The sequence below is a fragment of the Morus notabilis genome, unplaced genomic scaffold (genome assembly GCF_000414095.1).
Source record: "Morus notabilis unplaced genomic scaffold, ASM41409v2 Scaffold561, whole genome shotgun sequence".
In the NCBI taxonomy this organism is placed as follows: Eukaryota; Viridiplantae; Streptophyta; class Magnoliopsida; order Rosales; family Moraceae; genus Morus; species Morus notabilis.
The window spans coordinates 292,503-302,605 of NW_010357935.1; the positions used below are offsets into that span (position 1 = coordinate 292,503).

The 10,103-nt window shown below is 32.1% G+C and overlaps 1 protein-coding gene across 1 annotated transcript; it reads left to right on the forward strand.

Moving 5' to 3' along the window:
• Positions 1-3,552: 3,552 nt before the first annotated feature.
• On the forward strand, positions 3,553-5,143 carry LOC21393505. The gene is made up of 2 exons (XM_010091082.2): positions 3,553-3,979; positions 4,077-5,143. The coding sequence occupies exon 2, from the start codon at positions 4,183-4,185 to the stop codon at positions 5,062-5,064; it is 882 nt and encodes a 293-aa protein (XP_010089384.1). The 5' UTR covers positions 3,553-3,979; positions 4,077-4,182; the 3' UTR covers positions 5,065-5,143.
• Positions 5,144-10,103: the final 4,960 nt, after the last annotated feature.

A 10,103-nucleotide genomic window follows, 5' to 3' on the forward strand; every position in this document is an offset into this window, starting at 1 on the left:
AAAATAAAAAGTTACATTAATTACATGAAAAAATAAATAATTTTAACTAATAATAATCAAATGTCAAATTTTTCATATGATATATTTAGTGAGAAATTTAACACAGTATAATATATGAGAAATTTAACATTACATTTGAGAATATTTTTTACACTCAAATATTAAATTTATAATTAACACATTAATTATAACATTACATTAAAGATCATCTAAAATATAAAAAAAAAAGAAGCTTCACTAATGGGACTAAAAAAATGACACTACCCATAACTCTTTATTTTTTGCTGTCTAAATATGTAGTGAAAACTATCTATTTTATATATATTTTTAATATGATATAAACTAATACTACCGTTAACCCAAGCCTACTAAAAAAACTCCTTATAATATATATATAAAAGACAGGTATTCATTTTTTGGTCTTGTCGGAGCAGTGACATTTTGACTATTGTGTCCTTCAACACTTTGACCCTTTTTTTTTCTTGTAATTAAACAATTTGATCCTCGTCTTGGATGAAAAATCTATGAAAAGTGAATGGTAGATATGAAATTACCCAACTGATGTGCTACAATTCTGAACCGCTAAGTTTCCATTAACATTCGATGATCTAATATGGAGAAGATTTTAACATAATCGGATGGTTGTTATAAACAAATATAGTTTTTTTTTTTTTCTTAATGCCTTATAAAAGATTACATGTGAATTGTTTGGCAGAGGTATCATCATCTACTTTATGGCTCAAACTCACTAAGGAGGAGCTAATTTCAACTCTTCAATTAGAATACAAGATCTCTTTTAAGAGGGAAATTTCCTTCAGCTTATTATGATTTATATTTTGCTTAGTAAATGAATTTCAGATTCGAACTTCAATGAATTGACAAAAAATAAAGAGAAAAATAAAAGTTTCTTTGATTTTCTTGCCAAAAACCAAGTAATCAAAGAGGTGTTAATTAATGCAATATTCAAGGTACAAAAGGACGGTGTTGTATCATATTTTCTATGTGCATCTTGAATGAATATCTGAATATATCATTTGTTCTCATAGAAAACGAAACTTGGAAAAAAAAAATAATAATAAAAAAATTTCAAAACCATTGTCAAATGTTGGGGTCCCTCTAAGGCGTTAGCTACAAAGAAATATTAGAAAGGTATACTTCTCGTTATTTATAAATTGGACTCAATTTTTTTAATTTTGATATTTAATATTTTAAATTTGATAATCCTTAATATTATATTCCAATCGATAACAAATTAATGAGCTTATAACAAGGATCTTAAATGTCAAAATTTAAAAGATTCATGTATTTTTTGTGTGTGTGAATAACTTAGGTTTAATTTGCCAACTAAAGAGGTTGCAGGTGTATTTGTGCAAAAATTGTGAGAATTTACATTAATAAAAAGTTTAAAATTTAAGTTGTCAAAAAACAATGAATTCAGGATGCATAAAACAAACCTTAAAAAAGCAAGGGGGCCATGATTCATTCATGGAAGGGCAAACAGGTAAATATATTGACGAGGCTTTTGTAAGAAAAACGTTTGGACTTTATGACCTTATATTAAGGGAACAGATTTTTGGCCAAAAATCAAACAAAGTTTGCAATTACATCAATCCCAAAGAGACTGGCTTTTCTTCTATACGGTCTTGATCATCAAGTTCCATGATTTGCGGACGCCAATTAGGAATCTTAAATCTTTAACACTTGTATGGCTCAAGTTCTATCTTTTTTTTTTTTCCCCCATATTTTTTATTTAAGAAATAGGACTAAACGACAACATCCAAACAGCTAATTAATCCGATTGACTCTAATTACCCAATAGATTTTTAAGAGTTTTTTTTTTTTCCATTTTTCTTTTCAAATTATGAAGAGTTTTTTTTCTGAATAATATATAAAAAATTGGATGGTTAGGATTAAAACATGCAGATATTTTGTATTGAACCGTGAAGGGAAGAGTTATATACTAGAAAATTGAGGTTGGCATTTAGAAAAAAAAAAAAAAAAAAAAATTTTGAGGTTGGCCGGTTAGCACTTTGTAGTTTTGATTATTTTTGGTTATAGGCTGGAGCGGAGCCTGAATGATAATTTCTTTGGAATCATTGAACTCTGAAACTCAAAAAATGTATACCTAAAAACCAATTATCTTTACATATAGAAGACTACTACACCAAAAAGCTCCAAAAAAAAAAAAAAAAAAAGCTTAAAAAAAAAAAAAACAAAAAACATTTTTCGTTGGTAGGACACAGTTTCATATTTTACATAAAGAAAAATATAATAATTTACGGGAACTTCAACAAACTTTGACGGTTAACAGTTGCATTTTAATAATATATATATATATATATATTTCATATTTTATCACAAAATTTACTGATAAACAATCTGCTTAAAGATCAAGCAAGCTGGTATGGAGTTCGATTTAGATCTACTTTCTGCCTTGCATCATTATTAAGTTTCCTTTGCGAAATAATATCTTTACATAACACAGAGCGGATATATATATATATATATATATATATATAGAAACATAGAACAATCACATCATCAATTCTTTCACAGAAGCATGCAAGCAATCTAGTGAAGTTCACAAAAAAAGATCTATTTATATACCAAGTTTTGAAGGAGAGACATTGCCATGAGCTTTCACATGATATAGAAAACTTCCCCTTGAATTTTGTCTCACTATAAATATGAACATTCAACAAGCAATAAAGCCACTTTTTCTCCCTTTTGGTCTGAAATTTAATTAATTACCTAAGCGCTATTTTATAAGTTGAAAATTCGAGCACTAAATGTCGACTGGTTTTAATTGTGAAAGTGAAATTTAACATGGTGACGACCAACAACCAAATTTGTTGTGACACTCCAACGTGAACTTTGCAACTTCTACATGCAAATGTTGAAGCTACAAGTGAAAAAAAAAAAAAAAAAAAAAAAAAAAAAAAATTTATTTTTGAAAAAAAAAAAAAAAAAAAAAAAAAAAAAAAAAAAAAAAACATATTGATTTCTGAGAAAAAAAAAAATATTGTTTAAGATTCTATGGTAGGGTTAAAAAAAATCCTATTAAATTTTTTTTGAGAAAAAAATCCTATTGATTTCTGTATTGTAAAAATCTTAGGTTTCATCCTCTAATTAATCAATTTTTATCATGAGTATCCTAAAAAGGGTCATTTTCTTTTTATAACAACAACAATAAAATTCGCTTTTCTTTTTTTTTTTTCCCCCCCATTTTCTTCCCACTTGAGTGTGTATCAAAATTCGTATCCATTTAACTTTTTTAACTTTTTACCCCTTTGTTTAACATCAAGGCTACTACAGAATTTTCCATTCTTGCCCTAAATTTCCATATACCCTCGCAAAGCATTCAAGATTTCCCACTGACCAACCAACTCTACATCTCCAAAAAAATCTAAAAAAAGAAAAAGATAATAATAAAGAAAAGAAGAAGAAAAAGAAAAAGTCAAGCAACCGGTTGAACCAGTTTCCCGGTAACAAATTCAACCAAAGAAAAACCCACTTTGTCTTCTTTTTCTCACCCGCCCCTATACATACCAGAATCGCAAAGCCAATCATTCTCTCCTTCTCTCTCCTTCAAATTTTCGTACAAAATCCCCATCCAAAACCCACTAAAGAGTGAGGAATTTTGTAGAATAAAGTTGGGTTCTTCCTCAAAAACCCAATTCCTCTCCTTTCTTTCTCTACTTTTCCTTTCCTTTTTAAAACTTGAAATCGAAAGCCGACGCGAAAGCGCGTTTTTTAGTAGCTGTGAAGCAGATTAAACGCCTATCGTCATTATCGTCTTCTTCTTCTTCTTCTTCTTTTTCTTCAGTAGTAATACGCATACTGACATTCTGCAGATTTATTGCTGCTACTGCTCAACTCCCTAATGACGTATTGTCTAAGAAAAAGAGTGTTTTTTCATCTTTTCCTTTTCCAGACGGTAGATCTGCGCCTCTGAGATACTCACAGAACTTCACAGCAAGTAATACTACAAAATATATGTATATATATGTATATCCTTTCACTTAAATTTACATTATTTAAGCTCATTATTGCTGTTTTTAAAAACATTGCTGCAGATTTCGCATTCAACAGGGTTGAAGTTCGAATTCGAAGTTTTCTTAAAAAGTCCCCCATCGGAAAGGAAGCAAACGACGAAAGCTCCGTGAAACTACGATCACAAAAATGGGAAAATCCGGTACAACGACAGGAAGAGACTGGAACCAGATCTACTCGATCTACGGCCTGGACCAATGGCAGACCGTTCTTTTCCTTCTCTTTCATGGTGTTCTGTTCACTGCACTTTCGGTGCTTTATCTCGCTTACTTTAACCCAATCGTCGCAGTTTTCGAGCGGCTCCTCTTTCCCGGCGGCGCCGCAGCAAGATTCGCCGCCGGATTCACCGGCTCCGTCGCGGCGATCTCCGCCATCTGCCTATTCTTCGCCGCCGCCAACTTCCTCCACTCCTCCCTCCTCCTCCACCACGACATGGCCCAGAGAATGGTCAACTCGGTCAACGACTGGTCAACGGTCAAACTCGCCCTGGACTTGGGCTGCGGCCGGGGGATTCTCTTGAACGCGGTGGCGACCCAATTAAAAAAGGGAGGGAGTTCGGGCAGGGTTGTGGGCCTGGATCGGTCCAAGCGGCCGACGCTCTCGACACTCCGGACGGCCCATTTGGAGGGCGTCGGCGAGTACGTCACGTGCCGTGAGGGCGACGCGCGGCGGCTGCCGTTCGGGGATAACTATTTTGATGTTGTCGTGTCGGCGGTTTTCGTCCACACTGTCGGGAAGGAGCACGGGCAGAAGACGGCGGCGGCGGCGGCGGAGAGGATGAGGGCGGTGGGGGAGCTCGTGAGGGTGCTGAAGCCGGACGGGTACGGCGTCGTTTGGGATTTGCTGCACGTGCCGGAATACGTGCGGCGGCTGCAGGAGCTGAAGATGGAGGACATTAGGGTGTCGGAGCGCGTGACGGCGTTCATGGTCACCAGCCACATCGTCTCCTTCCGGAAGCCGAGTCAGCACGTCGCGGGCCCCGGCGAGGTCAGGCTAGACTGGAGATGCTGATGATGTGGAGCCCACGTGGAAATTGATACCTTATCAATATAAAATATAAGAGAAAATGAAAACTATATATACTCTTGGTTTTTTTTTTTTTTTTTTTTTTTTTTTTTTTTTTTTTTTTAGGAAGAAGTTAATATAAAAGGAATAAGTAATGGAGTGTTACGTAGTTGAATTAATATTATTGTATGATTATTATGTGAAGTATTCTGGGAAGGCGAAGCTGACTCAGATCAGATGGTTTGGAGGATAATATTATAATTTATATGTATACAAATGTAACGTAATTTTGTCACATATTAGTGGTTGGTTTGCAAATGATGCCAAGTTGCCAACTTTTTTCCAACTATATATACATACGTGAAATCTTGTCTTGGCTTGTTTATCCGGTTGTGAAATTTTGAAAATTTCAATCCAAGTTGATCATAAAATCTTTTTTTTTTTTTTTTGGTAATGGTATTATATACTTTAGGACTAGCCACTAGGAAAGTAAAGTTTTTTATATTCATCTCTAATTTTATAATATAATTTATAATTTTTTTTTATAAAAAATACACATAAAATAAAAATAATTTTAAATTATAATTTTAAATATATAAATCAAACGTGTCGTTATAAATTGAGGATCAAAGAAAAGAAGAAGGTGATATTTGTGTTTTGGAATTGTAAAAGCAAAGGTTGCGGAGAAAGTTGATAGTTTTCTTGACGTAGGAATTGGCATGCACTTAGAGGGAGGGTGTTGTGAAGTCTACATCACATCAAATCAAGAGGGCTTTGGCCAGAGATTTGAGAGTGAATGAACGAATGATTTTGGTTTTGGTTTTGAGAATTATATCTTATTGGCATCTCATCTTCTGTTTTCATTCTTGTCTTGTGATCAGATTCCAACTTTTCTGAAAATATCTGTAGCCTTTAAATTTATTTTCCCAAAAAAAAAAAAGTAAAGAAAGAAATAAAGAAAATAAATTTTTAGGACATGCTGATACAATTCATCGGAATCCAACTTTTCTGAAAATATCTGTAGCCTATAAATTAAAATTTATTGCAGTTATTTGGTTAGGTAATTCGTACTTTGATTTAAATTATAATTCGTGATTTGTTACAGTATTTTTTTTTATAAAAAATATACATAATTTTAATTTATGAATCAAACGTCTCGTTAATTAGTGTTCAGGGTTCTATCATTACGGCCGTACTAGAGAATGCCATTTACTTGTGTAGATATAACCACAAATTCGGCGGAGACAATAACACACAAACTTATGGATGAGTTCTTAGATGGTATTAGAGCTGAGTTGTTGTTAATGACTTGATGCAAAATATGGTATCATACTGCTTAAATTTCCGGCATTAGATTTTATCAGCTGTCCAGTTAAAAAAGATTTAATAACGGTTCAGATTGTTTCTTTTCAATATCGTACGACTGAAATTGGAGATGCATGAACATCCTAACAAAATTTGTTGTCATATACTTGTGTTGTTTCACTATCAAATATGTTGGAGATTTGGGTTGAACCTCAGGCTTTTCTCTCTTTTCTTTTTCCTATGAAGCTTCAAGCTTTAGTTTAAATGGTCCAATAATTAGCATTCAAGTTAGAAAAATAATTGTGTCTGTAAAGTAGATGGCGAGTGTGGACAATTGGCATTCTACTACTTAAAGATGCCAAAAAAGAAGCACGATCAAGTGATTTTCCTTCTTTTAATTCACTGGTGTTCTCATGAAGTTAGATTCTATGATCCGATGTTATCGCTGAAGGACATTAATTTTGCATCTGATAAATGGTAAATACTTGTAATCAAATCTATTCATATGCCCTCCTCACAAGGAATTATATATACATACATATATATATATATATATATATATATGTATATGTATATATATTCACATATGTGAGAATTGAGTATATTCCTCTCTCTGAAACATTTTAATTGCACCATGTGTCTATCTGTGCCTTGTCCAACTATATATTGATTAGTATCTTCATTCATTACTCTTCCCTACTCTGTACTGACTTCACATAAATTATGCTCTTTCTAAAATGAGCCATGGGTCCAAATCACCAAGGTTTTTTTTTTTTTTTTTTTTTTTTTTTTTTTTTTTTTTTTAAGCTTTTGACGTTAAACTAGTTGAATATTCAATATTTTATATTTTTTTAAACACATGCATTTTAAAAAAAAAATATTAACAAAAAAAAATATTTAGGAAAACAAATATTTGAAATAAATTAAATAAGAGCATATTAGGGGGTAAAATTTAATATGGCACAATTAAAAAAAGGCAAAATTAAAAATGAACAAAAAAAAAGAATGATCAAAATATACGTTTTAAATTGGACAAAGGTATTTCAATCAGTCATAATTATAAACATAAGATCTTTTTTATAAAAAAATAAACGAAATATTTTATATATTTCATCCTATATTCTGTTCATCTCTATTCAAAAACTCATTCACACTTAGTGAATAAAATAAAATAAAAATTTACAGCTAAAAGTGATAAGTAGGTAATAGTGGGGGAAAATAGAAAAAAGGCAATAGGTAGGCAAAAAAAAAAAAGAGAGAGAGAGAGAGAAGAAAAATATATAAAAAAATCTAAAAATGATCAAAGAAAAAGAAAATAGAGAAAATTAAAAAATAATAAAAAAAGAAAGATGTGGCCAATATGTGGCCTCCATTGAGGTCAACACATGACCTTGTTACAAGCTAACTCTTTGACTCTTTTAAGAATGCATAAATACCCTTATTGGTTGTGCATGTAAATGTTTATAAAAGTTAAATCTAATCAAATACAAAACTTGTCAGGAAATTCAGACTAAAACCTAAATAAATTACCAAGAATGAAAAATAATGAACGAAAAATAAAAGCACAAATCATATGAAGAATTTCATATAAGTTCACCAATTTAACTACATCTTGTTTCTGTCTCCGCATATTTCATTATATTGTTATAATAATTCAACATAGAAAATCATTCAATCACTCACTTGTGTTTATCTCACACTCAAAAGTGTTTTCTAGCTCTTATACTGTGGATTTTCTCTCTGAAAATTCGTCCCAATAAAACCCTATATCACTAGATATTTATAGAGTACAAGAAAAGCCTAAAAAAAAAACCTAAAACAACTCAAATTCGCCCTTGATTGTGCAGTGATACTCAATAAAACAACTACAAAATCGCGCGGCACTCAATGAAACAACTACAAAATCACGCTCACCTGTCTGGCGTTGCGACGCTCATAACTTGGCGCTGCGGCGCCCAACAACTTTTTTTTTTTTTTTTCGTTCTCTCTTTATCGTGATTAAGCTCCACTTCTTTAACAAAACTAACAAAATATGATACACATTTGATGATTTGATACAGAATCCTATTTTTAAAGTATTTTTTTCATACTCTATCATAAAATTCTCTCTCTCACTCTCTCTCTCTCTCTCTTTTTACGGGGTTTCTTGTTTAGTAATAGTTACTTGATTTGGCGAAGTAGTGAGAGTTGTCCGAGTTGAGAAGTTTTAGAAATGAAGCTTTTTTTTTTTTTAAATTAAGTTTTTTTTTTTTAAAAAAGCTTTTTTTTTTTTTTTTCACTCTCTAAAGTTAAAGAAGTAAATTAAAATAAACAAAAAAAAATTGAACTATTGGTTCGACTAAAGCACAGGATAGTCTCAATGATATTTTAGCGAGATAGATTATGTGGCGAATTTTTGTGTTGGAACGTTGATCATGCAAATTAACCATGTTGTTGTGTGGTCACCATCCCACATCATTGATAAGAAATAAAACTGGAAACCAAAGGATGGAAAATGTGTTAGTTGGGCATTTAATCCATTAGGACCACCTTCAACTACAATTCTTGGATGATTTCATAGATTAATTCCTTCCTCTGTCCTCCTCAAAATGGGCACTTCATTCCCTGCAATATACGTAATATGGTTCGTGGAATAACAATTGTAGTTTCATATTTGATTATGGGTTGTTTGGAAGCTATACTCAAACTTAAATCATGATTATGTTACAGTATTTTTTTTTAATCTTACAAAGAGTTTGAATTTTAAAATTTCTTCTCTCACAAAGTTCCCGCTAATGAACCCAAATCATAATTTGAATATATATTCTAAATAGACCTTATATAATTTTATGTCACAATGACCACATAAAAAAGTGTTGGTTGCCGAATCGAATCCGGCTGCAGAAGCGTGGTGGTGTGGGGGGAAGAGGCGGATCGTGTATAACAAAAATTTTCATAAAACTTTTGAGATACTCTATAGATTATATTAATTTATGCACGAATAAATTAATCTCATTAATTCATTTATTAAGAACTCAATCAGGAAAAATACCTGGAAGCCGACTCGGATAATAACTTGAGTTCTTTGACCACGAACAGTCCTTGCTCCAATCTTTGTGTTTAGAAAACCAATGTCTTCCACATCAATTCCTAGAATCCACGAAGACGTGTGTGTGGGCACACATGAGACAAAACGGGTTACAATAAACACTCGAATTTCCACAAACACCATCACATGCACGATGTGGAATTTTTGGAGAAAATTTTTTTCTTTCCTCTCTCTCTTGAGAATTTCGGCCAGCCTTAACTCTTAGGGCAGAAAAATTGTTTCCTTCTTTCTATAGAGAAATTTCGGCTACCTCTAAAATTAGAGCAAAAAACCATTCCGAAAATTGTCTCAAAAATAGTATTTATAGAGTAGAAGTCAAACTTCTAGAAGGAATCCAATCTCTATCTCCAATTTGAATTTCGAACCAAAATTCTCCTCTATCCCTTATCCCTTGTGGCCGGCCATGCTAGGGATTCCTATCCCTGTGTGTGGCGCCAATACTGGATAGGGAAGGAAGAGAAAATCATCCTTTATCCTGTAGTCCAATTTTGACTCAAATTCAAATTCCAATTTAAGTCAAACTTAAATTAATTTGAATTCTAAATTGAACAACTTATCAAATAAGTTTAAATGGATAAATCTAGATGTGTTCAAATTCAAATTTAAAAAATCACATTATTTAAATAATAATTAATTCTCAACTAATTATTTT

Bases quoted from the DNA above. Each gene is read 5' to 3' on its own strand.
- LOC21393505 (XM_010091082.2), top strand. From the start codon at position 4,183: ATGGGAAAATCCGGTACAACGACAGGAAGAGACTGGAACCAGATCTAC.